The 18,550-nt window shown below is 40.2% G+C and overlaps 1 protein-coding gene across 2 annotated transcripts in view; it reads left to right on the top strand.

The window, feature by feature from the left end:
• Positions 1-9,618: 9,618 nt before the first annotated feature.
• The window catches only part of IRAK1BP1 (interleukin 1 receptor associated kinase 1 binding protein 1), a 42,990-nt gene continuing 34,058 nt past the window's right edge, over positions 9,619-18,550 (top strand). The window contains exon 1 of one of the 2 annotated variants that reach the window (XM_046674262.1): positions 9,619-11,790. In XM_046674262.1, the coding sequence (XP_046530218.1) occupies positions 11,476-11,790 (315 nt within the window). In that variant the 5' untranslated portion in view covers positions 9,619-11,475. The remainder of the gene's footprint in view (positions 11,791-18,550) is intronic. The other variant, XM_046674261.1, reaches the window with a different exon arrangement.

Below are 18,550 nucleotides of genomic sequence, written 5' to 3'. Positions count from 1 at the left end.
ACTCACAGAAATCATCACCATCTCATATACTTACCTCAGTGGGAGGATTAAGCACATGCTCAGGAGATTCACAGGGGATTGAATTGTCTATCCTCTCCTGCCATTACCAAAGGGCAATGTTCAGAAAATTTGTTTAGACAATCAAAATTTCACTTTGCATCATTAAAGAATATGTCTATAAGACTTGAGATGAATCTTTAACACACAAAAACATAGAACCAATGAGGTGGGTTATTTCATTGCCAAAATGCCAAAGTCAAATACCTAAATCACAGGGATATTCCATAAATGATTACAGTCCAACAGGGTTAGTATGAGAAGACCAAAGAATATTTGTGTTTTGAAGATTAGAATAATCTTCTATTTATCCAGAATCCAAAAACACTCAGAACACCTTAATAATCAGATTTATTTTGCAGTTCTATTTGAATAACATCTCTTGCTTGTATTGGTGAACCTAAGCCACTCCAAGATTCTGAAGTTTCTTCTGAATTATCAAAGAGAGATTTTATTACATTTAGTTTCATCTTATCATTAAGAATTACAGTATAAGATAACTCATTTAAAGTTGATAATTCATGTAGGCTGTTATGTTAGATCAGCCACACTGTTCAGATGTTCAGAGTCATTTCATTCCCTGGCATTTCTGGACAAAGAAATCAACTGTCTTTAGGGGAAGGACATAACATGAGGGATTAAGATGAAAGTGGAGCATTTCCTTCATAGGCAGATGACTAGGGAGCTGGCTATCAAGTGAAGACAAAATTGTTAAGCATATGTGAAAGTCATTCAGCTAACTTGGCAATAAATGAGACAGAAATCAAGGCACATCAAAAGACTAGTTAGGTAAAAATTGCTGGAACAACTAATAAAAAAACTTAGAGTTCACAGATTTAAAATGTGAATTTAATATGAAAGGCCACCTTAGGTCTAAATTGCTGATGCAAATGATCAAACTTCTTTTAGTGGCCGTTGAATTATGCAATTGGTTCAAGTGGAAAAGTCTGGAAGCAAACAGGAAAGCTGTCTAGAAGGATAACCATGGTAGTAAAAAGGGCAGTTCCAATGATGCTAGTCACTTGCTATTCTTTTTCCTCTAGTTTTGTATGCATTGCATCTCAGGAGCACTTCTATATCTTGTTAGTCAGTATTCCTCATTCCACCAAACTTTATGAACACGTTTCTGAGAGAATACAGTTTGTTTTCTTTTTCAGTTCCATTGCCATTCTCAGAGGTTATTTATCTAAACTTAAAGCTTCTTGGGACAATTGTTTTCTGTTCTCACAATATACGATATTTTCTAAGCTTAATATGTTTTCTACAAGTTTGGGAAAAACAAAGATTACATGTCTTAACTCCATCCTCAAGGGGACATGACTTGAGCTAAACCTTTTCCTCTTACAGTTGCTGCCCCTTAACTGGGTGAAGATAAGCAGTTTTCCTCCATGCTCTGTTAGGTACCGTGTAAGAGTTTTCTTCCATCAGAGCCTCCCCACTACCTCACTCAGAGATAATCCTCAAAGCTAAGGCTGTCTCAGCTACAAAAGTGATGCAGGACCATACAAGACCATTGGAAGTTGAGTGCTTCCTGAAGTTTTTCTACCATGAGTTAAGTGTTGCACTGCGCACCTTCAAATATCCCCATAATCATCCTGTGAATCCAGCGATCTGATCTGTCAACTGGAACCTCATCCTGCCTGTGAGAAAGGCTCCTGTGAGAAATTCCGCTGCCCTTAATCCTGTGCACTTGCACTCTTGTGGTCAACTGGGGCTCCTACTGCTGCTGAACTCTTTCTCTCACGTCTCATCTCTTGCAGATGATTGCTTCTTTTCGTCCTATGCTGAACTTCTTTCCTTGATTTCCCCCAAACCACACAGACAATGCAATGCCATAAGCTGTTACACTGTCAAAAGTCCAACAACTAAATATTGTAAATTAGATATCTATGATCTTTACAGCTCTCAGCCACTATACCTCCAGGGAACTTTTCCATCTTTCTCCACAGGATCAAGCCTCCCCTCTGTGTTAGATGGCCTTTTCTCTAACTCCATCCTCCCTTGTCTTTCATCCTGGGTTTCTCCTCCCACATCTATGTTCACTTCTTTGTGCATAACTGTTTAGCTCTCTCCTGGTATTGAAGTCTCCTTCTAGACCTCATTCTTAAGGTCTCTCCCTCCACAATCATGGAAGTTTATCAAGGCATTATCCTAAATGAAAACAGTTCCCTAAGTGCACCTCTAATACCAGTGATTAAAAATATTTTCTGACACATATATATATACATATTTCATTTAAAAAATAAAGTAACTAAGCCTCAAAGGAGATATATTTCACAGCTTACATATCTTGACAATGCATGTCATTTTACTCTAAATACCTTTGTCTTCTTAAAACACAGTGCTGGGTTTCTTTAAATTTTAATTAATAAACCATATTTTTTAGAGCAGTTTTAGGCACACAGCAAAATCAAGCAGAAAATACAGAGAGTTCCCATATACCCACCACCTTCATACACATACAACCTCCCCCACTACTGACACCCTGCACCACAGTGGTACATTTGTTACAATTGATGAACCTACATTGACACATCGCAATAAGTCAAAGTCCATAGTTTAAATTAGGGTTGACTCTTGGTTTTGTATATTCTATAGGTTTTGACAAATGTACATACATCCACCATTGTAGTATCATATAGAATAGCTTGACAGCCCTAAAAATCCTCTGTACTCTGCCTATTCATCCTTTCCTCCCCCCAACCCCTGGTAACCACCGATCCTTTTACTGTCTCCGTAGTTTTGCCTTTCCCAGAATGTATTCATATAGTTGGAATCATACAGATTTTCAGATTGGCTTCTTGACTTAGTGATATGCATTTAAAGTTTCTCCGAGTCTTTTCATGTCTTGATAGCTCATTTCTTTTGAATGATGAATAATGTTCAATTTTCTGGATGTACCACAGTTTATCCATTCACTTTCTAATAGACATCTTGGTTGCCTCTAAGTTTTGGAAATTATGAAGAAAGCTTCTTTAAACATCCATGTGCAGGTTTTTGTGTGGACATGTGTTTAATTCCTTTGAGTAAATACTAAGGACAGTGATTACTGGATCGTATGATAAGAGTGTGTTTAGTTTTGGAAGAAACTGCCAAACTCTCTTCCAAAGTGGCTGTACCATTTTGCATTGCCATCAACAATGACTGAGGGTTCTTGTTTCACATTCCTGTCAGCACTGGGTGTTGTCAGAGTTTTGGATTTTGGGCCATTCTAATAGTTGTGTAGTGGTATCTCATTGTTTAATATGCAATTCCCTAAGGACATATAATGTTGAATATCTTTTCATATGCTTACTTGCCATCTGTATATCTTCTTTGGTGACGTGTCAGTTCAGACAATGTGGGTTTTGTAAATAAGAATTTTTAAATATCCATTATTTTGTATTGTCATTGACCCTACTTCTAAAATTAAAAAGAAGCTACTCCAGTTCTCTCACTTTACAAATAAGAAAATTGAGTCAGTAGAGGTGAAAACTGAATCCATGAAAGTAGCTACAAATTTAGAGAGAGAAGAAGCAGCCTGAGGACTAAGTCATTTAGAGGAAAGGCGAAGTCAGTGAAACCTACAGTAAAGAAGTAACCAGAGAAGGAAGTAGAACAAGAACAGAGTGTTATAGGAGTCAAGTGAAGCTGCAAGTGGAGCAGATTCTTTGTTCATTTGCTTTGAGAAAGAGCTTTGCCAGCAGCAACAGGCCTGTATGTAGGGCAGACAGTCATTGATCACCGGGAGGGAGCGTGGCACAGTGCAAAGAGCATTAGACTGCCTCTGCCTTATAGCCTGGGACACACAACTTTAAAACCTTTCTGTGCAGAAGCTTTTTAGTTTGATATAGTCCCACTTGTTTATTTTTGCTTTTGTTTCCCTTGCCTGAGGAGACATGTCCAAAACGATACTGCTAAGAAGGATGCCAAAGAGCATGCTGCCTATGTCTCCTTTTAGGAGTTTGCTGGTTTCAAGTGTTACATTCAAGTCTTTAATCCATTTGAAGTTAATTTTTGTGTATGGTGTAGGATAATGGTCTACTTTCCTTCTTTTGCATGTGGCTGTCCAGTTTTCTCAACACCATTTATTGAAGAGACGTTTCTTTTCCATTGTATTTCTTGGCTCCTTTGTCAAAGATTAGCTGCCCATTTATGTGTGGGTTTATTTTTGGGCTTTCAATTGTCTTCCATTGATCTGTGTGTCTGTTCTTCTGCCAATACCATGCTGTTTTGATTACTTTGTTTTGATTGTTTTGTGGTATACTATGAAATCAGAGAGTATGATACCTCCAACTTCGTTCTTTTTTCTCAGGATTGCTTTGGCTATTTAGGATCTTTTGTGGTTCCATATAAATTTTAGGATTCTTTGCTCTATTTCCATGAAAAATTTTGTCAGGATTTTGATAGGGATTGTATTGAATCTGTGGATTGATGTAAATGTACGGACATTTTAGCTATGTTAATTCTTCAAATCCATGAGCACAAAATATCTTTCCATTTCTTTGTGTCTTCTTCAATTTCTTTCAACAATGTCTTCTAGTTATCAGTGTTCAGATCTTTCACCTCCTTGGTTCAGTTTATTCCTAGGTATTTCATTCTTTTGGTTGTGACTGTAAATGGGATTGTATTCCTGATTTCTCTTTCTGCTAGTTCATTGTTAGTGTATAGAAACACAACAGATTTTTGTGTGTTGATTTTGTACCCTGCTACTTCACTGTATTTGGTTATTATTTCTAATAGTTTTTTTGGTAGATTCTGTAGGGTTTTCTATCTATAGAACCATGTCATCTGCAAACAGTGACAGTTTTACTTCTTCCTTTCCAATTTGGATTCCTTTCATTTCTTTTTCTTGCCTGATTGCTCTGGCTAGGACTTCCAATACTATGTTGAATAAGAGTGGCAAGAGTGGGCATCCTTGTCTTGTTCTAGTTCTTAGAGGGATAGCTTTCAATTTTTCACCATTGAGTATGATGTTAGCTGTGGGCTTGTCATATATGGCTTTTATTATGTTGAGGTACTTCTATAGCCATTTTATTGAGAGTTTTTATCAGAAATGGATGCTGGATCTTGTCAGATGCAGATTTCTCTGCTTCTATTGAAAATATCATATGACTTTTATCATTCCTTATGTTCATGTGGTGTATCACATTGATCTGCAGATGTTGAACCATCTTTGCATCCCTAGGATAAATCCCACTTGATTGTGGCATATGATTCTTCTAATGTATTGTTGTATTTGGTTGGATAATATTTTGCTGAGGATTTTTGCATCTATGTTCATTGGGGATATTGGTCTGTAATTGTCTTTTATTGTGTTCTCCTTGTCTGGTTTTGGTATCAGGGTAATGTTGGCCTCATACAACGAGTTAGGTAGCATCCTCTCCTCTTCAATTTTTTGGAAGAGTCTACACTAAACTAAAAAGCTTCTGCACAGCAAAGGAAACCATCAACAAAACAAAAAGACAGCCTGCAGACTGGGAGAAGATATTTGCAAGTCATACATCTGATTAGGGGTTAATATCCAAAAATATAAAGATCTCATACAATGCAACAACAAACAAACAAAACACCAGATTAAAAAATGGCCAGAGGATCTGAATAGACATTTTTCCAAAGAAGATATACCGATGGTCAACAGGCATGTGAAAAGATGTTTAATATCAGTAATTATTAGGGCAATGCAAATCAAAACCATGAGATATCATCTCATGCTAGTCAGAATGGCTATTATTGAAAAAAAAAAACAGGAAATAACAAGTGCTGGAGAGAATGTGGAGAAAAAGGAACCCTGTACATTGATGGTAAGAATGTAAATTGGTACAGTCACTATGGAAAACAATATGGAGATTCCTTGGAAAATTAAGAAAAGAACCTACATATGATCCAGCTATTCTACTTCTCTGTATTTATCTGAAGAATATGAAAACACTAATCTGCAAAGATATATGCACCCCTATGTTCATTGCAGCACTATTTACAATAGCCAAACCATGGAAACAACCTAAGTGCCCACTGATGGAATAATGGATAAAGAAGATGTGGTATACAATGGAATACTACTCAGCCATAAAAAAGATGAAATCTTGCCACTTGCTGCAACATGGAGGGACCTGGAGGGTATTATGCTAAGTGAAATAAGTCAGACAGGGAAAGACAAATACAGTATGATCTCACTCATATGTGGAGCATAAAAACAAACAAACAAACAAACAAAAAGGAACACATAGATACAGAGGACAGATTGGTGGTTACCAGGGGTGAAGGGGGTTGGGTGAGGGTGAATTGAGTAAAAGGGGGTCAATAGTATGGTGACAGATGGAAAGTAGACTGTTGGTGATGAGCACACTGTAATATATACAGAAGTCAAATTATAATGTTGTACACCTGAAACTTATACAATGTTATAAACCAATGTTACCTCAATAAAACCTTTCTGGTTTGTTCTAGTTTGTTTATCTACAAAATGAGACTGTTTCTTCTAGCTTCCAAATTCTATGTTTTCTTTTCTACAGTAGTTTCTCTTTTACTTTATCAAGTTTTTGGATATCATCTTTCTTCTCTGATAATTTTGATTATTTGGCATCTACCTCATTGTGCCATTAGATCTCTAATGATTACGCATTTAATCAAGATTTCATTTCCCTTCTGCATGCTTAGGGAGTTATTGTTACAATAATTCTTTAAAATATCTAATAAAGTATTTGTGAGCAGAAAAACAATTTATGTAAGTAGCCCTCTCTTATTTGTTACAATTTCACCAGGATGTTGCAGTACAGACTTGACCATTTCTTCTTCATAAACTCAGGAAATTAAAGATTTCCTCTCTAAAGTCATTTATGTATCTGCAACATCCTATTAGCTTGATACTACTAGAATTTGGAATTAAATAATTTTTGGAGATTAAAATATCTATTGGCAAAGCTCTCTCTAATCCCCTGCTTTCAAAGGGAGTTAATATCAAGAGGCAGCAGTCTTCACCCAAGTGGGAGTTTCACAGCTTAAATTTACAAATGAGCTGTCAAACACTTCTTACTCTCTTGGAATATAAACAGTATAAATCAGTTAAGATATAATTGCAACTAATAATTGTGACTATTACTATAGTAGCTTCATTTACAAAATATTACTTCTCCTCTAATTAAATGAGACATCCAATGCTTTGCATAAGCAATTAAAATGTTAAGCAGTTATATTATGCAGCCAAACACATGAAAACCAAGAATAATAAGCCAGATAATATCAAAGAAAACCAGTGATGTAAAAAGGATTAGGGAGAAAATGAGTAAAGCGAGAAAAGATTTAATCAAAAAGCTTACCTGAAAAATTGAAGCGTCCAAGAGGTTAGTCAAGTATGTACACAGAGTCAGGTGGTTTCCCATCTAGTAGCAAAATATAGGACAGCTCAGTCTATCAACAAGATGACATAGTGAGGAGGCAGTATCGTATTTATTTTCCCTCTGGGAATAGAGATGTACTTGAGAATACTTTTTCTGGACTAATTTGTAACTTTCAAGGTGAAGATATAATCATTAGACTCTAGAATTCTGTGTAAGGCAGGCAGGGGAGACAAGTAAACAAACTTGACTGGCAGAAGTCCCCATGGACACAGCACACCCTATGCCCACTATCCCATTCTACTCATATCATTTAAGGTACCAGAAGATAAACATCTGCAACCTGTAAGAAAGCAAAAAACAAACCTGGAAATAATGAGAAAAGACAAGAAAGAGAGTTGCTTCCAGTGTCTGAAGTATTTGTGAGATAAGGTAGAATATTATCACTCCCCATTTCTGGAAAGCCTGGATCCAATTACTTTTTCTTTAGAAAAGAAAAAAGCAACCAAAAAACCTCACTTCAGACAGTAATAACAAATAAACACTTATCTCTTTCTCCTTTTTCCACTCACTCATCCCTTAACCCTTTGTCATCCAGTTCCCAGTGAAACAATTCTTTGAAGATCATTAATATCTTCTAAATATTACATTCAATAGACATATCTCCATCTTCAAATTTTTTATTTGTCTTTATCATTTGGCATTATTAATCACCTTTCCCTTTTTGAAAATTTTACATCTTGTGGTTCCACAACGTTCTGCTATCTTAATCTTTGTCCTATGTCTTTGCGCCTTCTTTTCTGCCTCCCTTAATTTCTTCCTTTACTTATATATTTTCCATAGGTAATTACAAGTTGTTACAACAAAGTCTAAAGTAATTCAGTATATCTAGCCTATTTTGAACAAGCCAAGGACCCTAAGATGCTTTAGCCAAATGCAATGAATGTCTCTCCTCCTCTTTTGTCTCCTCCATAATCGTCTAGCTTTTTTAGTTTCCGTTTTTTGTTTAACCACTCACACACAAACAAGAAATGATTTTGGATAAGTAATTAAATTAAGTTTCTGGATATATGTGATTGCTGTTGTTTCTTCTATGCTATGCCTTCCTTTTGGACTTACTAACATTAGAGAGGCATATTCCATGATAACGTTTTAGTAAGAGTCTGTAGGTAGTAAACTCCCTTTAGTCTCCATATGTCTGAAAATATCTCTATCTTTCCCCCATTCTTGAGGGACGGTTTAACCAATACACACTTCTAAGCTAATTTATTTTTTTCCCTCGGCATTTAGAATATATTGCTCCATTTTCTTTTGACAGTTTTTTTTTTTTTTTTTGAGATGTTTGGAATTGCCTATCATAAGCTGGGTCCTGTCACACACTCCAAATCATACAAACAGGCAGCCCAGCAGAAATCCATCAAGAGATGAAAACTGTACATCCGGGACACCAACCATAAGCAGGACCAGAGGGCATAAGCAAGCTGCGTGAGGAGGTAGCCCAGACCTGCACGCCACCCACGACAGTTGCACCAGAATACCATTCTCAGCTCACACCAATGGTTATATGGGGGTTCTTGTATGAACAGCTAAAGGAGGAGGAAAAGATCTGAGCATTTATGGATAGGTCGACTCAACAGGCAGGTTCCAGAAGAAAATGGAAAACAAGCAGCTGCATGACAGCATCACTCAGGGTGTCCTCGAATGACAGTGGAGAGCAAAACTTTATCAAAGGGTGAAGCTTTAAACTGAGCACCCAAAGACCCACTTTGTGTGGAGCTCTATAAATTCCTTAAGGCTGAAAGCTAGACAAGGCAGCTTTGAATTCTCCTTCTCCATTATCCACCACTGTCAGTCAATACTCTTAGTTTTAAGATAACATAAAATTCAGTCAAGTTACTTGTGCAAAAAAAAAAAAGGAGAGGGGGATTTTATAAGGATACAGGAATATTCTATAGAACTCCAGGGCAGGAATAAATCTAGGCCTAAGGAAAATTCTAGAAACAGAGATTGGAATTGCATCTGGACTCTCCCTCCATCTCATCTCTGACCCTCTCTGAATGTATGATTTCCTCTCTCTGTCTCTGTCTCTGTCTCTCTCATTTTCTCTATACACTGACATTTCTGCTTCTCTACTAGAAATGGTATGTGGAAAATGGTCAGTCTTTATGTCTCAAGGTTTTATATGCATATGTGAATGTATGTCACAGTCCACGATTTGAGAGACTGAATTTTTTTTGTTGTTTTTAAATTTTTTATTTTTTTTAATTGCAGTAACATTGAATTATAACAATATATAGCTTTCAGATGTACATCGCAGAGACTGAATTTGTAAAATTTGGTGTAAATACAGACTCCATGGTAAACAAACAAACAAACAAACAAAAACCTCTAACTGGCCCACTGGAATCAGGTGCCTATTCTGGGTCCAATCAAACTGTGTGACCTTCAGAGTCACCTTGCGGCAGCCCCGGACTAGCACAGTTTGCCTGTGTTCATTATCCATTTTTCTTCTGTTTATTTTCTTGTCAAGAGCTCTCTAAACATTAAGGCTTCTAGCCATTTACACAAAATAAATGTTACAAATATTTTTACCAATTTACTTGCCCCCCAAACTTCGTTTTTATACTGAAATTCTTTCAGTGTAGTCAAATTTTTCAAACCTTTCCCTATGACTGCTCCATTTGAAATTGTGCTTAGAAAGGCCTCCCCATTCCCAGAATTATATGGTCACGTATATTTTCTTCCAATTCTTTACTTTTGGTCCTGACTGACTTCTGTCTTCCGTGTATGATGTAAGAGACAGATTCCTTTTTCATAGAGCTAACAAGTTTTCGCTGTACCACTTACTCATCTCCACCCTTTTTAAAATCACATCCTACATAGGCACTTAACATTGCTGTTGATTTTTATTTACTCATTCATTCAATAATTCATTTTGGAGATTATATTGCTCCCCACTCATCATTAGGGAAAAAGAATTTTCCACCAAATCCAAGAAACATCATTTCGGGTGTCTGAAACTATAAACAATTATAGGGGGAAAGTTTTTAGCTTTTAAATTAAGGTACTATCACACAACTGTTTTTAGCTGACAATAAACATCAAAATACCTACAAAATTGCTTTAACTGAGCGATGAGCCAAATGAAGGAGGGGAGGGAGTACCGTATGATTTAATTATCTACTAATCAAAAAGAAAAGAAAAATAATAGACAAGAAACTACACGAGCACTATCAGTTGACTTCCCCAGGCTCCTTTCAGAGAACAGTTGTCCTCTTCTTTTTTTCAAATAGTTATTCAAAATTTCTGTTTTTCCCTCAGGGGACAGGAGCGCTGTTTTCACACAGATCGTCACTCAGCGGAGGGTCTTCCACGAGGGGGCGGCGCTCGAGGGGCGCGTCGCCCCCCAGGAGGGCGGACGGCTCCACGCAGCGCCCACGCGGAACGGGCCGTGCTGACTCGGAGTCTCCTGTCCCCGCGCACGTCCGGGCCCGCGCCGGGGACGTTCGAGGACCCTCGGAGCCCTGACGGTGCCTGCGCTTCAGCTCTTAGTACTCTCAGCGATCTCCTGCTTGCTCTTCGCCTTCCGAGTGGCCAGCTCGGCAGCCACACTGCGAAAGGGAGACGGACTGTCACCCGGGCTTCAGAGCCGACGAAGCTGTGACTCGAGGAGTCACAAAGTGCCCCGGATCAGCTCATCCCCGCAGACACCTCTCGCACACGGTGGCGCCTCAGGAAGCCGCGCCCAGGCGGCAAGGTGCAATCAGAGAGGACACGGCGGCGGCCACACACACGGCGACCCCGCGCCGGGCGCTCCCGGCCTCTCGGCGGGCGTGACAGGCGGGCTCGCTGCGAGCGAGGCTGCAGAGCGAGCACCCTAGGAGTTCCGCAGGCCGCAAAGTAAACGTGTTAAGAACTAGAACGACGCCGCCAGTCAACACCTCGCAGATGAGGCGCGGCAAAACCCTCCGCCAGGCGTAGCTCCGGACCGCCAAGCCACTCCCGGCGTCCTTTGCGCCGCGCACGGGAACGCTGTGGCGCGCGGTGGCCTCTTCGGCCGCCGTCGGGCCTGAGTTACTATGGAAACGCGGCTGCCTTCACCATGTCGTTGCAGCAGGCCCCTCCGTCGCGGGTGTTCGTGGAGCTGGTACCCTGGGCTGAGCGGGGCCGGGAGGACAATCTGGTCTCCGGCGGAGAGACGCAGCCTGGCCTCCGCCGCGCCCTGCCCTCAGCACAGGCCCAGACTGCGGCCCGCGAGGTGCACGTCAGCGGCGCCGCGGAGGTGTCGGCGGGCCCCGACCGGGCGCAGGTGGCGGTGCGAGTGAGCAGCGCCAAGGAGGCGGCGGCCGAGGCCAAGAAGAGCGTTGGCCGCCGCCTGGACTACATCACTCAGAGCCTCCAGCAGCAGGGTGTGCAGGTGAGAGCTCCGCGGGGGGAGCAGGAGCCGGGCCGCAGGGTCTGGAGCAGCAGGGACGGTTGTCACGTCGGTCCCACACGGCTCCAGGACCTGGCAGAGTGAATCGCTGGCTCATCCTTCTTCTAGATGAAAGTGATTATCGGCTGCAGTGACTTGTAAAATAAAACAATGCACATGGAGTGAGTTTTTATTTGGCGATATTTGCCAGTGATTTTGTTTTTGACCTTGAAATGATGAACTGTTAAACTTGAAGCAGATGTAAATGCTTGCCTAAGCAGTGCGCTAGACGGAAATCACTTTTTCTTATTATTTTATTGAGGTCATATTGACTTATAACATTGTGTAAGTTTTGTGTGTACATTATTGTATTTCAGTTTCTGTATAGACTGTATCGTATTCACCACTCATAGTCTTAATTTTTGTACGTCACCATACATGTGGGCCCCTTTATCCCTTTCGCTCTCTCCTTCTTTGTTTTTCTTCCACGTATGAGTGAAATCACATGGTATTTGTCTTTTTGTCTGGCTTATTCCGCTTAGCGTAATACCCTCAGTGTCCATCCATATTATGTCCATCCATATTACAAATGGCACGATGTTCTCTTTTTTATGGCTGACTAGTATTCTCTTGTATATATAAACCACATTTTCTTTATCCATTCATCCCTTGATGGGCCCTTGGGTTGCTTCCACTTCTTGGCTATTGTGAATAGTGCTGCAGTGAACATAGGGGTGCGTAAGTCTGAATTGTTGATTTCATGTTCTTTGGATAAATACCCAGTAGTGGGATAGCTGGATTTTATGGTATTTCTGTTTTTAATTTTTTGAGAAGTCTCCATACTGTTTTCCATAGTGGCTGCACCAGTTTGCACTCCCACCAGCAGTGTGTGAGGGTTCCCTTTTCTCCACATCCTCTCCAACATTTGTTACTTTTTGTCTTGTTAATTATAGCCACTCAGACTGGTGTGAGGTGAGTTTATAGTTTTGATTGCGTTTCCCTGATAGTTAATGATGTTGAGCATCTTTTCCTGTGCCTGTCGGCCATCTGTATGTCTTCTTTGGAAAAATGTCTGTTCATATCTTCTGTCTGTTTTTGATCGGGTGTTTTGTTTTTTTGTTGTTGAGTTGTGTGAGTTCTTTATATATTTTGAAGTTTAACCCCTTGTCGGATATATGATTTGCAAATATTTTCTCCCAGTTGATGGGTTGTCTTTTCATTTTGTTCCTGGTTTCCTTTGCCTTGCAGAAGCTCTTTAGTCTGATGTAGTCCGATTTATTTTCTCCTTTGTTTCCCTTGCCTTAGTGGACATGATATTCAAAAAGATACTGCTAAGAACAATGTCAGAGTGTACTGCCTATATTTTCTTCTAGGAGTTTTGTGGATTTAGGTCCTAGATTCAAGTCTTTAATCCATTTTAAGCTAATTTTTGACACTAATCACTTTTTGTTTTTATTTTGCACCATGGAATTGGCAAGAAATAAGCATCTGCTTCCTCCCAACCACATAAAACTTTGCAGGGAGTGGTTCTTCAGTATTTTTCACAGAAGGTAACATGGGGGGAAAATTGCATCCATTTTCGTTTTATAAAAAGTCTCAAAAAATTTCTCCAAATTTTTTAGTTTTAACTTAAAAAAGAAATTAAGCCAGTGTGTTGCAGATGCCACATATATGAAATAACTCTAGTTACTAGAGGTGTCCATGAAAAAAATCACTGAATAAATGTTACCTTCAGCCTGCTTCTAAGAAAATAAGAAAAAATGGGCCAGCTTATTTAATCTGCACATCAGCCCTGTTAGGCAGGTTTTAATGTCCCCATTTTTTAGATTTTAAAAGGTTAAATAATGTTCTGAACTTCAGCCAGGGTGGTATTTGAACTCCTGTATTCCTGAAACCAGAATCTCGGTTGCTTCCCTTGGATGCTTCAAGCATGTTGCCAGGCACCAGAAATAGAGAATGAGTAAAACTTAGGCACTGTGCTGAAGGAGTCTTGTGATAGGAATAGACTAATATATAGTAAATGTGGTGATGAAAGTATGTGCATGATAGAGTAAGAATGGAAGCGATGTTCATTTTACTTGAGGAATTTCAGAAAGATTTCATAATGGAAGGGACACTTGTATCAAATCTTAAACAATGGCTAAAGGAAAAGCATTCCAGTTCCACACCAGAATGCAGCAAGCGTATGTGTTCAGAGTGCTATATGCAGTTCAGTATGGCTAGGACACGGGCGTCCCTGGAGAAAATGGAGGGGAATCATGAGATTAGACCGCAGAAGAAAGCTGTAGGCAGGATGTGGAGGAAGGCCTTGTGTGCCAGACTGAGGAGTTTGGATATTATTGATAGTAAAAAAAACTGCTGACTACTGCTAAACCTTTGACAGATGTTATTTGTTTGATACTCCCACCATATGAGACTGGTATTTCAGTTGCTGTTGTACAGATGAGAACTCTCGGGACCAGAGTGATTATTGGCAGGTAGCTTGCCCAAGGTCACACAGCTTGGATGTGGCAGAGTTTAGACTCCAGTCAAGAAGTTTGACCTCATGGGCTGGCCCCGTGGCCGAGTGGTTAAGTTCGCGCGCTCCGCTGCAGGCGGCCCAGTGTTTCGTCGGTTCGAATCCTGGGCGCGGACATGGCACTGCTCGTCAGACCACGCTGAGGCAGCGTCCCACATGCCACAACTAGAGGAACCCACAACGAAGAATACACAACTATGTACCGGGGGGCTTTGGGGAGAAAAAGGAAAAAATAAAATCTTTAAAAAAAAAAAAAAAAAAAGAAGTTTGACCTCAAAGCCCATGCTCTCAACCGCTGTCCTCTGTTGCAGCTTAATTGGCTTGGCAGTGGGTGATGGAGTTTTTAGGTAGGGGATGTAGCAGATGCTATTGGTACACCACACTTGTATCCCTTAGCACTTCACATTTGTGTGCATACAGGCCCAACTTCCATCTGCTAACAGTCGTGGATTCCTTGCCAGCTTTCCCTGGCTGCAGGAATCTACGCTGCCTACAAGTGGGACAGCCAGTAGTGCCAGAGAATTAACGGCCCCTCCCCCAGCCCCCGCAGCCTTCACCTAAGAGCTGAGGGGAGTGAGGGAAAGAGACCCCAGATTCCTCCCTGCTTGGGCGGGGTAACTCTGAGGCATGTCTTCCACTTCAGTTCGCGGAGTTTCTCTGCAGGAATAAGTTCCAGTTGCACACAGTGGTGATTGCTTGACAGCACATTCTTAATAGCTTTCTTTCCTTCTCTCTTTCACTTCCACTCCCCTACAGTGTTGCTTGGAATCATCTTAAAAATTGACTGCTTGTACTCAAATCCTTGCCTCAGAGTCTGTTCCTGGGTGCACCCACATTAACAGAGGGAGGAGTTAGGAACAGATGGAACATATCATTTGAGTTGGCTTCAGTTTTTCGTTATTAAAAATGGTGACAAGGGGCCGGCCCGGTGGCGTGTTGGGGAAGTTCGTGCACTCTGCTGGTGGTTAAGTTCGATGGTTCGGCTCCTGGGTGTGGACCTACACACCGCTTATCAAGCCATGCTGTGGTGGGCGTCCCACATATAAAGTAGAGGAAGATGGCACACGTTAGGTCAGGGCCAGTCTTCCTCAGTAAAAAGAGGAGGATGAGCAGCAGATGTTAGCTCAGGGCTAATCTTCCTCAAAAAAAATGGTGACAAAAGGAATATCTTTGTTGCTAAGTATTTATACATGTTCTTAATTATGTTTCTTGACATTAATTCCTGGCTTATGCATATTTTTAAAGCTTATGAAAAATTACACTTCAAGAAGATAAGTTTATATCTTCACCAGAAATATATCCTTGGTATGGAGAGCATTATTTTCTTCTTTAACTTTGCCATTTCTGTTGTCAAAACAATGTTACTCTTGCACTTGGCCTGGTGGTATAGTGGTTAAGTTCGTGCGCTCCGCTCCAGTGGTCTGGGGTTTGCCTGATTGGGTCCTGGGTGTGGACCTACTCTGCTCATCAAGCCATGCTGTGACAGTGTCCCATATACAAAATAGAGGAAAATGGGTACAGATGTCAACTCAGGGACAATCTTCCTCAAGCCAAGAGAGGAAGATTGGCAATGAGAACTTTAAAAATTAATATTACCGATAACTCTGTCTCTCTCACATATTGCAAAATTTTTCCCAGTTTCATATTTTCCATATAACTTTGTTTACAGTATTGAGCATTCAAAGTTTTCAAGATTTATTTAGTCAAATTCGTTCATCTCGTCTCTGTTTTTTGCCTTTAGTGTAATGTTTTTTGGGTCCTCCCCAAGCTTAAGGCTGTATAACCATTAATGTTTTCTGGAATCTTTAGGGACCCTGGGACCATTTTTAGTACAATAGTGACTGTGTTTGGAATTTATTTTGGTATAAGGAAAAGAATTTTGCTTTTTCCTAAATGGGTAAGTCTCTGTACTGCAGTCATTTATTAAAGTCTATCTTTCCCTTACTGCATGTGCAAGAACCTAACTCAGACTGCCTTTAGAAGTAAAACTTCTTGCTTTACATAACGTTAAAGTCACGTTTTAATATGGGCTCCGGGTATGCAGTGGTCAAGGTTCTCTCTCTCTCTTTTTTTTTTCTTTTGGTGAGGAATATTTGCCCTGAGCTAACATCTGTTGCCAACCCTTCTCCTTTTTTGCATGAGGAAGATTAGCTCTGAGCTAATGTCTTTGCCAGTCTTCCTCTATTATTCGTATGTGGGGTGCCTCCACAGCATGGCTGACGAGTGGAGTAGGTGTGTGCCTGGGAGCGGAACCTGTGAACCTGGGCCGCCAAAGCTTAGTGCCCAGAACTTAAACCACTTGGCAAAGGGGCTGGCCCCTCAAGGTTCTATTTTGATGCAGTTCTCTTGGCTTTACCTGCAGCTTCCTGCATGATACCAAAATGGCTGCAACATTCCCGAGCCTTACACCACATACTGTACCATAAAGAGGAAGACAGGAGTTCTTATTTCCTGCAACCACATAGTAATAACAGTTCCTACAGTTCACTCTCAGTGGACAACCTAAACTTTTCTCTGTGACCAGAGAAGTGCCGTATACTAATTAGCTTAGATTTGGATTTCTGCCCATTTTCTAACCTCATCCTGTGGCATGTTAGAGTTAATAATCCTGAATGGTTTAGACCTGTCAGGGCTTACCTGGAAGCACATAGTTGCTGCTTGGAGAGAGTAGGGGCAGAATGCACAACATGAGGGTTCCGTATTGCTTGGTGTGCCTGTTGCTTTGAAATGTTACTGGTATTACGTTTGCAGTCTTCCGACATCCTTGGATCCGTTTCAGACTACTAGTTCTTTTGATCCTTGTTTTGTTCCTATATTACTACCACATTGTTTAAGTTATTACGTCTTTGTAAAACATTTGCAGGGCAAGTTCTCCCCTCATTACTCTTCTACTTAAAGGTTTTGTGTCAGCAAGGGACATGCTAAATGACACGGTGGGGATACGGTCAGAAAATCCAGACCGCGGAAAATCCTACAGTCCAAATAAAAGTTCTGTTCATATTTTGCATTGTTTATATGTTAATTTCAGGAGAATTGCTGATTTTACAGTGTTGTATCCCAGTCCATTTATTCAAATATTTTTTCTGTAAAGTTTTATGGTTTCTTCATGTTTACCCTTTTAAAATTTATTCCTGCAATAACATAGTTTTTTATGGCTATTGAGAATGTTAGCTTGCTTCCTTCATATATTTAAGTAGTTATTCTTGTATTGACCATTTTGATTTTTAAAACGCTGCCCTTTGTATTTAGATATAAAATAGCTTATATAAAATAGCTTCCCAGTAGCTTAATTGGGAAAACTTAATGGACTCGGCTACTATATTTTAATACTTTTTAGTTTGTACATGGTGTGGCAGGATGTCCTAATCTTGGCACTGTATTAACATCTTGGACTAGATAATTCTTTGTTGTGAGGGGCTTCCTGTGCATTATAGAGTATGTAGCTGCATTCCTGGCCCCTACCCAGAAGCTAACCAGCTTGTCCTGGTTCACCTGGGACTGTCCTACTTTTACACCTGGAAGTCCCATGTCTCAGGAACCTCCTTAGTTCCTGGTAAACAGGGACATTTGTTCACCCTGGCTACTCACTACATCACAGCAGTGGACTCCCCTTTCCCCATTGTGACAATCAAATATGTCTCCAAACATTAGCAAATGTCCCCTGGAGAACAAAATCACCCTCTGGTTGAGAACCATTGCCCTGCAGATAAACAAAAAATCTCAGACTTTGTGTAGGACCCCACCAGCCAACACTACCAGGAATTTATCTATAGTGAAACAAATGTAGGTTTACTTAGCATGATGCAGCAAAGAAGAATAAATCCCGAAGGACCTTAGGAGTGTTTCAGCAAGGGGGAGTAGGGAGGGACCTCTTAGAGATTTTGGACTTGTGCTAAGTGGTTCTAAGGAAGTGAAGTAGGGACAATTTGATGATTGGCTATTTTATTCATTTTTTTCACAGGAAAGCCAGAGGATTAAAGTTGACCAGAGTTGCCTGCCATAAAGGGCAGCAGTCAAACAGAAAGAATGTTAATCATTTTTGTGGTTGCAGTTCAGTTAGTTTCTGTTAGAAACTTTGCTTAGGTTATATCTGTGTTCTGTCAGAAGCATTGTTTATATTCTGCTTAGACCCTCTCAGTCTGATTGCCAATAGGCAATTTTTATTTGTCCATTCCCTATAATATTATTTGGAATTTCAAAATTTATCAAATATACGACTACATTGATAAGCAAGGTAACTGTCTT

This window comes from Equus quagga, chromosome 11, assembly GCF_021613505.1.
Source record: "Equus quagga isolate Etosha38 chromosome 11, UCLA_HA_Equagga_1.0, whole genome shotgun sequence".
NCBI classification, from domain to species: domain Eukaryota; kingdom Metazoa; phylum Chordata; class Mammalia; order Perissodactyla; family Equidae; genus Equus; species Equus quagga.
The sequence above is the reverse complement of the archived record's forward strand: the minus strand, read 5'-3'. Positions and strand labels throughout refer to the sequence as shown.